Below are 14878 nucleotides of genomic sequence, written 5' to 3' on the forward strand. Positions count from 1 at the left end.
TTTTAAGTTATTATCATCAATCAGTCTTAAACAGTAAAATATTTATTAAAATAATCGAATTTTATTGATGCTTTTACGATAAAAAGTCAATTACATTTTGGTTTTGCCTTGAAGTTCTTATATCATTAAATTTGTATCCTAGGAATTGAATAACATTAAGAACTTCAAGGCAAAGCAAAAAGGTAATTATTTATTAAATTATTATTATTAAATTACTGTTCTTGAAACTGGGTTATATTACAGATACAAATTAGGTAATCATAACTTATGTATGATGATAAAAAATACTTCTTAAATGTATGTTTCATACTTATGACAACATCGAACAGTATGTACTATTGGTTTAAAATAAAATCTTTGAACTCCCTAAGTCGTAATCTATGTTAAAAATTGGAATTAAATCCATAAATGTTTTTTTTTTTTAGATAAGCTCAGATAATTTAGTAAAAGATTTACTACATTTCAAGCGGAGGCTAAGCTTATATTTGTTCAACGGCTTGACTTGTATAAAATAGATAAAAAATGTGCTTTCAGGTAAAATATATCGACATCAAGCTTCTTATTTTGAAAATTGTTTGACTACAGTAAAATCACAAAAAGTTTGGATTTAGACAAAAGCTTTGAAGATGTAAAGTCAAATTTCTTAGATGGTCGAATACATTTAAAAGATATACGTAGAGTTAAAACCCAGCAGTAGAATAAAATTTTATTAAACGGATATTATATTTCCAGTAAAATACAAATCTCAATAAAAACGTTTATAGTTTTTTATTAGCTAAAAGTCCCTACTTATAGAAAAATCGAAATATTTCGAGTATCCTACAAATATATTAGTCTTATTCATGTCATATTTATGATTAAAAAAACACAAAATGTTCGGCATTGCAGAAAAGCAATATCTATTTAGTTTGAATAGTCATTCTCAATGAGAGCAATAATTAAACTGAATAAACAGATTATTGGGGCACGGCCAAAGCCATTGCTCCATTGCATCGCCAGAGCTCTCCATGTACTTCCAAGTGAACAACCCTAACGTCGAGAAGATGACTTCCAGTTACTGTAATATTATATTTCCATATGCTCAGGCAATGTAGCTAAACAGTAAATAACAGAAAAATATGAAAGTTTAAATTGTTTAGGGATTTTAGTAATTTTTCTCTATCTATTTTTACTAGAAGTAATTTCTTGAAGTTAACTAATTAACTTTGTCAACCACAACCCCTGGCCTAAACTACTCTCATGTAGACTCCCAATGAACTCAAATTGTTTTGTCATGATTTTCTAGATAGCATAACACTTCCGTTCGGTATTTTGACCGTTTAGTTTAATTACTACGGCAGAGGAGGAATAATCTGATTAAAATGTTAATCTATTTCATACAATGTTTTGCTAGACTGTAGACTGTATACTATACACTATAAAGGAACTATGTTGGACATTGTAATGCTCAGCTATATTGCTATACTGTTGTTTGTAGACAGTATACTATACAGCAAATATACTGGATATATCTATACTTGATACTGTGATGCTCAGCTATATTGTATGCTATACTGTAGTTTGTAGACAGTATACTATACTTGATACTGTAATGTTCTGCTATACTCTATGCTATAATGTAGAATGTATTCTATAGAGCAACTATATTGGACACTGCAATGCTCAGCTATGGTGTTGGTAGTACACGTGCTGTTGGTGCTCGGTGGTCGGTGGTTGGTGGTCAGCGGATATCGGGTTAGCAAACATCTACATCAGACACAGGGGGAGGGAGGAGCTCGTGAATTAATTGGGAGAGGTGATTGAGGAAGTGGTCACATAACATAACCCGGCAATGCAACAAGTCCTAGTTTCCAGGCGACCGATTCTAGCCTCATACGAAATCGAGGGGGGGAATAAAACGTGTGTACAACTATATATAGATCTCAGACCCACCTCCTTATCAGTGCATTCGACCTTATCATCATGAACAGTCTTGTAAGTATAAGCCGATTTTATAACATGAATTTTCATCCGAATAAAATTATTAATGTTGATTTTAATTTATTCTTCTATTGATATAATTCTCGATTATAAATAAATGTATACAAAAAGTACTAAGTGTTACAGCTAATAGATATTAAAGTCGTTTAAATGGCTTAAAGTGTTCATTGTTCTCTAAAAGGTCAGCAAGGAATTATTTTGCCGGACTGTAACATCAAACACTCATTTATATAAAACTAGACAAAAGTGTTAGTAAACTATATAAACATTTGCTCAAAAAGTATAAATTTGAAAAAGGTCAGCAAGGAATTATTTTGCCGGACTGTAACATCAAACACTCATTTATATAAAACTAGACAAAAGTGTTAGTAAACTATGTAAACATTTGCTCAAAAAGTATAAATTTGAGTTATTAGTTCTGTTTACATTATGCTTGATTATGTTCTTATTATTTTCGTTTGGTTTTTGTATATTTTCTAAACAATAGACTGTATTGATACCGCGTGTATCAATTCTGAGTCTATACCACAACATAATACCGTTACAGTTAGAAACATTATTATAACAGATTAATATAAAAGGCCATTAACCAACTATAGTAACCGGCTGCCAAATAAATGAAATTAATGTAGCTTGGGAAACTATAATCGTCTATTGTCCTTATAAATATGTAATTTTAATTACTCTATGTAATAAAGAACAACAGGTTGATCCAAAAGAAACAGCCTAGCACTATAAAGTAGTAGTTTAAAGAATACAAAATTTATATGGCTATTTTTTATGATAAATGATTCTTTAAACACACCCTCACAACTCCAGGCAAGGATTTAGGAGCAACCCAACCCTGTTTTTGGAACCAACCTACTGAAATGATTTATTAGTTAAAAAAACAACTCCTCATATTTATTCTTAAAGTGAAGGTGGTTCTACCTGAAACTGATGTAGACTATTGTACCGTGGCAGGGGCTGGTGTTGAGCGCAGTGGTAGCTGTGAGTCTAGCAGCCCCCGGGCTATACCACGAGGGTGGCTACCACGGACCTCTGGCCGTGCCTCACGTGCTGCCCGACGGTCACCTGGCAGACACACACGAGGTGGCGGCGGCCAAGGCAGAGCACTTCAGCGCCATAGCCAAGGCAGCGGCTCACTCCGGGGCCCACCATGGGGCCTACCACGGGGATGGGGCTGCCTACAGCGATGGCTACGCGGGGGCCTACACCCACGACGATCATGCCGACCTCAGGTAAGCAATGAGGCACAAACGAGATGTGACGAGTGTGGGATCAGGAGATGATTGGTGGTCTCAAGACCCATATACTAAACTCAGACTACTGTGAATACTATAGCCTACTGAAAGTATACAAAAAAGGCATATACCATCGGTTGGGAATAACTTCCGTAAACCCAAAGATTTATGCAACTCCATTGAGAGCAATTACATATGTATAACACTTTTATACCATTTCTTACTATCATGATCCGATAACATGTAAAATTCTTATTAACAGAAGAATGCCATGTACTCTCGTAGCTATTTAGTCAGAAGTCATGGCAAATCTCCAGTAAAAAGGTCGGTTTGAAATAAAAAAGTATAAAAATTCGATGATCGCAATTTTTTCAATTTTAGTTTAAATATGGAGATTAAATATTTCCAACGATGGATTTTCTGCTTCAAATTGTTCAGGAGTAATTTGTGTACAGTTTAAGTTGCGTGAGATTAGTTACTTATTAAGTTACTTTTTAATACATTTATATGAATTTCTGGTCTATTAATTAGGAAAAATATTTAAATATAATACTTTACAGTATGAATATTAAATGAGATTGTTTAATAATTCTTTACAAGGTTTTCCATATTTTTGGTTGCTCAAAATCTCTAAAAGTTAGGGTAAATAATTTGTATAAATCAAACTTTACTACAGAATTTAACAAAAAAAACATGACTTAAAAGTCGGTAAATGTGTGGTCAAATCAAATGGCCATTATCAAATGGGTGGTTTGATCTTATTTTGTAACAACCATTAAAATAATATGCAAACCACGGATATTACAATGAGCAATGTTTAAACTGTTGTAATCGTTTATGAAATGACTGCAGCTGGAAACAATCCGCCACTGTAAGTAACTTAACATAGTGACAGGCTGCGTCAGTTACGTGCAAGCTACATAAGTGAAACATTAAGTGCTCTTGACTGATTAAATTTCTAGCTTCGTGTAAGTTAACATAATTAACAGTACCATATTGTTTTAAATTGCAACGAGCTATCTACAAAAACATATTAACCTTGACTTAAGTGAGTGTTTTTATTTCCATGTTCAGCTGGCTGTCATAAGCACTGCGTCCGCGCTTGTCCTGTTAATGTTGTCCTTATGATAATCCATCTTGTTAGAGCCCAATTAAATCACTTATTTCGTTTTTACACAGCCTACCTAGCAATTACTGTGGACATTATCCATGTAACGTAATACTGTTGTTTTATAGTTGCACCTGATGGTAATTGTTTTAAAATGTTCTATGATGTGAACATAAACATGCCATTGTAATTTATCCGGTCGAAAAGTAAAATGATTCTTAACACCAAAAAATCTTTGACCACAAACACAACCTGGGCAGGCCTTAGGTTCGCAGTTATAAAGTTGATATTATGTAATCTACGTATGTGAAATATTTTTATTTGGGGTCAGGTTGGCTTATGTAAGATGTCGATGTTTATATTTTAAAGATGTTTAAGTTAATTAGACCAAAGTATTGTTTGAGTAGTGTTGTGTTGTAATATAAGGTCTTATGAAAAGTAGGGTGGAAAACTGGTCGTGATCTTATTATAGTTTCTTCCTTACCTTGAATTCTCATTTGTTAGTTCCGTTGCTAACGTTTGTTTCCTTACCCCTTATTTGTTCTCCAAAACCAAAACCAAAACCAAAACCACGTTTATACCCACCCTAAAACATTAAACGATAACTGTAAATTATTTCAGTCATGATAGATGGCATAACTCTCAATACATTACACGTATTTAAAAATTAAAAAGTATTTCCCGTAGACAGTTTTCAATTCACAAATATTCTTATATGCTTTGTCACTCTTTAGGTACCACGGACCGATAGCCGTTCCACACGTCCTGCATGACGGACACATCGCAGACACTCACGAGGTGGCCGCTGCTAAGGCTGAGCATTTCGCCGCCGTAGCCAAGGCCAAGGCTCACGGAGGACACGGCTACGGAGACCACGACGACTACGACGGTAGGTACGCGGGCGGCTACGGTCACTCTGGGTTCTCCGGTGCGTACCACGGGGGTGCTGGGTACGTGGCAGCCTACCATGGACCCCTGGCCAAGCCGGTGGTGCTGCCCAGTGGCTACCTGGCTGACACTCACGAGGTCGCTGCTGCCAAGGGACATCACCTGAGCGCCCTGGCCCATGCTCATCACTCCGGACACCACGAATATCACCACTAAGCATACTGCTAACTTACTACCACTGTGATACACCTCCTGCAGACGACCCATTAAGTGTTTAGTTATTTATATGTACAAATAAAGTATTTTTATAGTAAACATGTCTCTTCTGTTCTGTTTACATGATGTAGACGTATGTTGGTGTAGAAACTAGGAGGAAATGGCAAAAACTGCTTAGTGAAAGAATTTTCATTCGGCTTTGTACGCGTTTATAATATCCCTAACAAAACAGCTTACATATTCCTCTTGCTGTATTCCTTTTAATGTGTAATGTTTAATGTGTGTTTAATGTGTTAAAACAGTGTAATTATATTGATTAATATCGCAATATTTTACCTTGCTTGGATGTTAAAAGCTGAAAATCCTTTAATTGGATTTAAAGTAAAACATTGTACACTAGTATATTAAATCTTTGACTATTAATATAGTCAATGATTAAAGAAATAAAAAGCCTTTATAACTAATTGCAAAAAAAATTTTTTATTACATTACATATATTATTTGTTCATGGATAAGGAGGGGACCCGTGGTAAAATATGCAGTTTTATAAAATTCATAACTCGTTTTCGAGGCAAAACTAATACAGCAAAAGATTATGTTGGTTTTAGACAGTTATTAGTTGAATAAAATAATTAGTTTTAACTATTCTAAATTGAACTCGTTGATTGCAGATCCAAACCGTCAATAAGTGGTTTATTTACTTTAATCAGGTTACAATTATCACTCAAAGTAGCCTAGGCTATTTTAAACCTATTTGTATTAACGGGTTTGTCTCTAACTCGCTTTACAAAACTGTGGTAAAACATTCAACTAAAGGAAACATTCAGCTTGCTGTAAGGTACAATTCAGATTTACATCCGTTGAGAAGATAGTTAAGCACCATCACTGCATCTTGGAAAGTGGACTCTAAAAATAAATCAAACGCTATATTGAATCGTAGCCGATATTTTAATTACCTTTTTTAGTAAAAATTAGTCACTCAGCTAGATTATAAGTTTTAAAATGAAACCTAAATAGTCAAAATCAGTCAAATAGAAAAGGTTTGAAAGAGATATTACAGATAAACCCCTATTGTATTGAGAATATAGATAAATAGATGAATCAAAACATAAGCAAAGCATTAATTTGTTTGTAACAATCGTGAATTATAAGCAAAACTGAATACACTTTTACTCAATGCATACTTTACTAAAGAAGGTAATCATTTACGTTCGTTTCGTGAGGATGGTTTGCTTAAAAAATAAAATTCCAGGAAAGTAAAAGGAAGTTCATAACCTTGTTTTACAATGATTCTTGTTTTAAACGAATCTTTTTAGAGTAATTGTTTAAATTGTTAAGTTAAACAACATCGTTAATCTTAATCGATCTTACTACAGGAGAGCTTGGATAATAATTTACACAGAGAAATACAGATAATCTAGTACTTGAAATGATGAGGCGTATCGTTTAAAATCGTAGTTAGATCTAAACTGCAGCACGTGAGGTGAGTGCGAGAGAACACAGAGTTATTCCCTGCTACTGTACACTGTACAGTACGCGAGTATACATGGGAAGGTAACCGTGGTAATTTGTAGTGAGAGAGTGATCTCTACAGCTTGTGTAACTGATTACCCTATTGCAATGTAATAGTGTAACCTCTCGTGTTGTACAGTGTGTGTTATGGGATAATATTTCAGTTTCTGGCTCCCATAGCGTACGTTACGTGTTTGTTCACTCGTAATTGTATACATGTAATTGGTGATTTGAAGTAAATTATAATGTTGGACTGTCCATGTTCACATGAGTATTATGATTGTATCCCATGCTAACAAAATATATTTATAAGTGTTGGATTGGTTTAGGAATACACAGTCTAATTAAGATGATGAGCTCAACAGTCAAAATCTTTATAAAATGGTTGGAAATTCAACCTTTCACGTTATTGAGAATTATGATAACATGTGAGCCTACAAAATAAAAAACAAACGTTATTTCTAGCACTGACAATTAAATAACAAAATAATCTTATTTCCAACCTTTGATCTCAAAACTCTAAAGCAGCAACACTTCATATCGTAAAAGCTGTTGCCATTGAGACCTAGGCATTTTAAGCTGAATAAAGTATCCAAATGCTTGTTTAAATTTGGCAAACTAGGGTCAATCTGTAAGTTATCATCAAACCTATTTAAGGGGTATCGGTAAATATGTAAACGGTATCGGTTAGGTCCTTAACGTGTTAAAGATACATGCAGTATATCTTATTCACCCTGTATACTGTTTAAGCATTACAATACACAATGTGTCCCATGATTATTCTTTTCCAAATCTCTTACGAAACATTGTTACCATTTAGTACCTGTTTCTTCTTATTTGTGATGTATACAGCCTACATTATGTTAATCCTAGCGTATTATATATTTTACTGTAGGCTACTTACTTGATGCGAGTGCCCTTAGGATAAGTGAGTAAAAATACAAATTACTACGGAAACTCAGTAAAGAAAATAAATAGCACATTTACTTCCAATTAAACCTTATAGGTACTTACAGATTACTAGAACTCACCCCATGGTCGAAAACTCGACCAAAGGTATGTATAGTGCGAACTACTCTATTTCCCCCCACGCTGTAACTGTAAATGTCACTGGAATTTCTTCATTTGTTTTGATTTTCTGTTTATATTTTGTTGTTATTTCGTCACCAACATCAATTTAAATTATTTTTTTTTGTGCTTATTTTTGAGCCTATTTTAATTTATAAAGCGATTCTTGTATATCTACAGGCAAATGTCTTTCCAACAGTATGCGTAGATTTTACCTGTGATGCACAGGAGCTGAGAAAATAGGATTTCAATAAACATGCTTGTCTATTAACATATAGAACTAGCCCCATGTTAAATCTCTATAAGAATTGTTGAATTTCCATTTTTGACCCAATTAACATAAATATTTTTAAAATACAAATAAAACCTGCCCATATAGGACCGAAAACCTTTGTTTTGGTACGTCCCGCGTGTAATTCGATCCAGACGAATGGTCGGGCTAGCTATCATAAGTTTTACTAAAGTTTTTACGTATATAATACGCATTTGGTAATGAAGCCTCAAACATATTGTATAAGTCTAGCCCAAAAGTTACTACAGTCATGATCCAATAATAGAATAGGTCCTATTGTATAGCGAAAGAATACATACAGTAAATTTACTAAGTCGTTTAGATGTTTATTTATGCAAGTAGGGCCTCTACTATTCATTCAATTCATCAGCAGTTTGACATCATATTTAATTCATTCGTTTGAACAGTTCCGATTTCGTCTACGTATCCAGAGATAGATCTCTACCTCAGAGGCGAGCCTGTGGCTGTGTTACCAAGGAATTATAGATGTATCTATTTTTATATGAGTTGCTATTTCATTCAGCCTTCACAGAAGGTCTAGTACTAACTTAACTATACAAACTACCTCTTGGCCGAGACTTGATGCCTTACAAGGGGAAATGCAGTAAAAGTAACGATATCTTGCAACTATCAGCCCGGCGTGTAATGTGCTGTTTGCGATAGCGAAAATACGTAGCCTAACTATTTTTAATAGATATGGGTATGAATGTGTTATTTTAACTCAGTCTTATAAATGTTTTATCATGGTAGTTCATGGAAGCCTTTGTTTAGATCAGACGATTATGTTTTATAATACTTACTGTACTTAGCTGTAAATAAAAAAAGATGTTATCTTCATTTTAAACTTAGTAAATTCCAAATAATCGAGCTTAGGATAGCTTAATGAACGAATCTTATTTTACACATAGGCGACCTATATCGACCTAACTCTTGGTCATACATATAAGTTTCAACAAACCCAACAAAATCCACATACAAATTTATAAATATATAGTTTTATATTACATTTAAATGCAATGCAAAAGCATTATACTTATACTGTATAATATACTAGCAGTTTCCCGGCGCGCGTTGCTGCGCTAACAACTATTATTTTAAATTGTAATTTGTTCTTTACGATAAATAGTATTAGTATTAATATTATTGGAGTGCCTTCTTTTAATGACAGTAATGTGGTGGGTTAATGACAAATTGGGAAGCATTTGAATACCTGAGATAGCACGCACGATTATTATTTACTTAATAATGTATGTTAGATTGTGTGGGTAGAACAAAAGATAAAAATATCAAGGCATTACCATGCCATCTATTGTTTAAAATGTATAATATGTATTGTTTAAAATGTAAAATGATACAGGTTTTTACAGTTTTTTAACATATTTAAAACAGTCGTTGAGAATTTAAACTTTGTAGAGTGTACAGGTGTGCTTTGTCCAAGAGTCAAATAGTTTTCTATTCAACATTGTGGCACTATTTTAAATCATACAGAATGTTGTGATTCAAACCTACTCAAACCTACAAAATAGTTGGTGAAAGTAAACATCTGGTTTTAATTATCTTTATTTGTAAATATTGTAGTTCCAAAAGTCTGACATAAGACCCCCTAAATCCCTCTGGGGCAGAGCCCTTTTGGCAGATCTGCAACAAACTTCACACAAACCATACTTGAATAATAATCCCTAAAAGTGTCATTACAATCTGTCGAACGGTCCCATAACGGAGTCCATAAGGTACATACATACATACATAAATCCATAGTTCCTCTTTCATAGATATAGATTTTAAACTATTTTTAGTGTTATTGTTCATTGAGAAACTAACGAAACAAATGAAAGAACAAAAATGGATTTTCTCACGTACTGAGTAGTAAAAATAAACTTTGACCTGCTGAGGAAATCGACTAAGGAGAAACCCACTTTACTGTTGTAGAAATCCAAACCTTACATTTTTTAAACTATGAAAACTATGAATAATGCTGTAGTCTCAAGTGTAAACATCTGTATATTATTAACAACATTTACAATCTATCAATCTATCCTATTGTTAAGAAGATTTGGTGTCTGTCTGTCTGTGAGTTTGTATGAGCCAAACTGAAAAACTACTGAACCGACTGGGCTCAAATTACACACAAAATAAAGCTACAGCTCCGAGGATACATATAGAACTATTACAGTTTCAATATTGACCTAGGACTCTGTCCTGTGGGTGTTCAAAGTTCTGAAGCAAAAGTCTTAAAAATAAATATTGATTGGCCTCAATGGCAACAAAGTTCAATATAACAAAGTTTAAATGTAAACAAGCAGAAGTGTCAAATGGATTTTTATTTCACAATTCCACACAGCTGGTTCAAACATTAAATTGTATTAATATTAGAACAGAAACTGTTTGATCATAAACATTAATAAATGAAGAAATTCGCCCAAATGTATATTATTTAACAGTACTTTAATGTAACTGACAAGGATTCGTTCGGTTCCATAAATTGTTTATGCTTATGATCCACACCGAGTTTTATGATAATTATTTCCTGGATATATTTTTGTGGAAACAGTAATAACATTACAATATTGTTAGGTTTGAGACTATTGTGATGATGTTTTGTTTACATGACAAACTACTCACTATGATGTTTGACTTTACATTAAAATCTATCATTGACTTTAAGGATAGAATTTAAAAAATTGTCAATGTTATTTTCCTAAAATCAATGGTAGGAGTGTAAATTTAAGGGTCTTGAATTTTGGAACCGAATATGTGACACTTTTTTGAAAAACGAATTGGATTTTCCAATTTACCTCTTCGTAAGTTTTTTGTCGATAACATATTTACATGAATGAAAATTGTGTAGTAATTAGCAACAAGGATATTTTGATATACTAATGGTGGACATATATAATCTTTCTTTTCCCTCAGTGTCAAATATGTTAAATGAGCTTCAAGGAAATAGGCCTTACCATACTCGAAGCATTTGAGTTATTTGTATCTTTTTTATGTGGCATTTATAACTATCAATGATTTTTTATTCACAACATTGCCCTTAGTTTTAGGATTCGTTTTACCTAGCAATTTACTTCCTATTTTTTTTAGTAAATACACTAAATAAGTAAGCGTATTTAAAAAACTTTAAATCTTATAGGTCTACATATAATATGTTCATGAGTGCTTCGGCATCACTTTTACACCATCCTAGGTAGCCTTAAATAAGTGTTCAAAGTTTGAATTAACAAAAACGGATTGTTATCAAGCTAGGTGGTACAGTTGAATTTCTTTTCCAAATTATATGGAGGATGATTTTCAAGGAACCAAAATTGTCTCTTCTGCATCTTGACCCTGTTGCAAGGCACGGGTATACCGGCTGGTCTGTAGAATAAAGGAAGAAACGACTGGCCTAACAGTTGGATCATAGGATATCTGGAGCCACACTGTATAATGTAAGCACGATCTTTTCATTTAAGTATCGTACCTACATTTTTTATTGCTTTTGCTTTAAAGTATTTGGTATTTCAAATTGAAGTTTTAAAATTTGGCTATAAATTACGAACTGAACGTTGTACGTTTGATATATTCATGGTTTATTTGACTTGGTATTTTTCATTTAACTACCACTATGGTACCACTATTGGTATTTAGAACTGTTGTGGAAAAATAAAACTTTATATAAATGGTATTCTTACATCTGGCGACTCAAATGACTTCGATTGCAATTGCTAAATCAACTGTGTTGATAGTTGCCTGTTACTAAACGTTCTTACTTATAAAACTTGAAACTCCCCCAAAGAAGGTGGATTGGCAGGGTTTACCTCATCATAACCTCCAAGAAGCCTATACTTGACTACTTGTAGTTTTCTTCTTCTAGGGTAGTGTGAAACAGAGTTTATTCTAAATATGGCTAATCTGAGAAATTTAAAAATAGATTTATTTTCTGCAGTTACAAGAGAAACTTTAGAACCACCGGAAAAGACATTCTAATATGTGCATGTAGGAACGACAAATCGTGGTCACAATGAAGTGAATAACAACCCATAAACATCTTTAACATGTCAGGAATTTGAAAAAACAAATATTTCTCTAGGTTTTGCAATTTTTATATAATGATTAAATTTCAATATTATAAACACCCTTCAATATTGCAATTCGGAGAACATCCGTCCCCACCTCTGTCTAAGGCGTGTACAGCGGACATGTCACACTCGGATGGGGACGGCAGGGGGAGGCGGCCCTGAACATACGTATATATACGCTACTGATATCTCACCAGGCAGATAACACGTCACCCACACACTCTCCAACACACTTCAACATGAACTCTCTGGTCAGTATGGCACTTAACACATTAAATAACCAAGTTACTCACAAGTACTAGCTTGATTATTAACTAACGATATTAAGGTTTGTTAGTTTTTTAGTAATTCCTATTTTCCTAATATACAACGTTTTATTTTGTCTATTTTACGTTGAACAGGCAGATATTTGTAGAATTTGTAACAGGTAATGTAGGTTTAGTATAGAAAGGTAACAACATTTTAGCTGAAAACCCCTTTTTTAACCTAGGATCATTAAAGTTAAGGTAATCAATACATGCAGTGACGTAAAATAGCTTATACAATTTGCTCCAGTCTGTTTTGCTAAAATATTTTTCCTTCTTCATGCTTTTATATTCCTAACAATTTAAGTTCTCAGGAACTTTAGTAGAATGAATGAATGTAGTTGAATATATTATATGTAATTCATAACAGGCTAAGGAAACATCTTTAGTGCAATTATCTATGGATAGAATATAACGATATTACTGTGCGTATACCCGAAAATTACATTTACATGTTGCATCCAGTTTTAAAATAAAGACGAAGGTAGTTAATTTATCCTCCGTCAGAGTGTATTACTATCGACAATTGCTGATTATTATGGTACACATAGAGAATTGGTACACTCAACTTTTTTAACCAAGCCAAACTAAAATGTATCATTATTTTCAAAGATTTTTGATATTTTCACAACTTGTGTAGTATAGAAACAACTAACTGGCCGAATAGAATGTCTCTATAAGCTTATTCTAATTGTTCAATCAACCAAGTCTTATTTCCATGATAATTCTGCCACTGGTCCATGTAAATGGGGTGGCATGGCTATGTAACCCTGGCGTTTCAATTCTTTGATAATATGTACAGAATATTATTTGTTATAATTATATAGGAAAGTAATAAATAGACAACAGGTAAGATTATACCCGCATACTAGAAACCACGATGATTAGGCCTACTCCTGCATACAAATGTACGCAACAGATATGTATATATAATATATTGTTACTAAACGTCATTTTTACGTGTAACTATACTTAAATGTATTTAGCTTGAGAACCATCATATTTGTTTAATTGTTCTCGTAAATATACATGAACTCTAAACTACATGCACTAAAGTTAAAAAAAAAATATTTAAAATAATTAAGAATTCTTTTATAAACTAAAATCTTATCTATACCTCTCTCTTGACATGAAATGGTTTTGTTTACCTTACTTCATATTTGGGTTTATACTCGTACATGAGTTTAATTTATAAGATAATTACTATATTTTCCAATTTTATAATCAACACTACAGTACTTGTTCTTTATATTTTCAAACAATATCTCTATTAAATGGATTGGTCTGCAGGTGGTTTTGGTAGCCGCTCTGGTGAGCCTAGTCCACGCAGCCCCTAGCTACTACACAGCAGCCCCTGTGTGGCACGGACCCTTGGCCGCCCCTGTGGTCCTCCCCTCGGGTTACTTGGCTGACACTCCGGAGGTCGCTGCCCTCAAGGCTGCCCATGGTGCTGCCCTCGCTTCTGCCCCCGGCGGTTATGCTCCCACCCACGGCTACGTCGCTGCTCCTGAGGCTGTCCACGGCCCCCAGCCTAAATGGCACGGACCCCTGGCTGTCCCCGTGGTCCTTCCCTCTGGGTACCTGGCCGACACTCCCGACGTCGTCGCTCTCCGCGCCGCCCATGCCGCTGCTCATGGACACGGATACCACCACTAGTCCGTTCTCCACACCTCTGCCATGCTCAACCAGTACAAAACTAGATCTGCTCTTACCAAAGGTGGAGCAAATTTTGTGTATTTATTACGATCTGTCAATTGCTCAATAGCCCAATAAAATAAAATCTTTATTACATTGAAGTGTTTAATTAATCATCCATTTACACGTCTCACATACTTATAAACAACGACAAGGGGATGATTCATATCTTATTACTATATTAATTTGCAAGGATATGCCTAATATTGTCACCGTGCAAAATATCAGAAATTTGCCTGTATCAAGACTATTCTTAAACGTCTGTTCAAATCTTCGACTTAGCACTAAGACGGCAGTGTCATATTTAGTAGATGAGGTTAGTGTGGTGTTTATTATTCTGTGACCAGTGTACTACAATAGTATTTTAGTAGTTATACAATAGTAAAACATACACACAGTTAAAGAAACAGGACGACAAAGACCAAATAAGTGCATATCAAATCATAATTTTAATACTGTATTCACAAAAATACGTTTTGAAAACAATTAATATAAGCCAAAGAATACAA

At 33.9% G+C, this 14878-nt stretch overlaps 1 protein-coding gene across 1 annotated transcript in view; it reads left to right on the plus strand.

The window, feature by feature from the left end:
• LOC128994649 (uncharacterized) overlaps positions 1-14465 on the plus strand; it is a 29476-nt gene extending 15011 nt beyond the window's left edge. Inside the window, exons 6-11 of the mRNA XM_054419336.1 lie at positions 956-1059; positions 1667-1734; positions 2944-3221; positions 5067-5425; positions 12475-12620; positions 13965-14465. Coding sequence (XP_054275311.1) covers positions 956-1059; positions 1667-1734; positions 2944-3221; positions 5067-5425; positions 12475-12620; positions 13965-14330 — 1321 coding nt within the window. The 3' untranslated portion in view covers positions 14331-14465. The remainder of the gene's footprint in view (positions 1-955; positions 1060-1666; positions 1735-2943; positions 3222-5066; positions 5426-12474; positions 12621-13964) is intronic.
• The last annotated feature ends 413 nt before the right edge of the window (positions 14466-14878 follow it).

Source organism: Macrosteles quadrilineatus, unplaced genomic scaffold, assembly GCF_028750875.1.
Source record: "Macrosteles quadrilineatus isolate MER2022 unplaced genomic scaffold, UCM_ALF_1.0 Scaffold_1__1_contigs__length_201487025, whole genome shotgun sequence".
NCBI lineage: Eukaryota > Metazoa > Arthropoda > Insecta > Hemiptera > Cicadellidae > Macrosteles > Macrosteles quadrilineatus.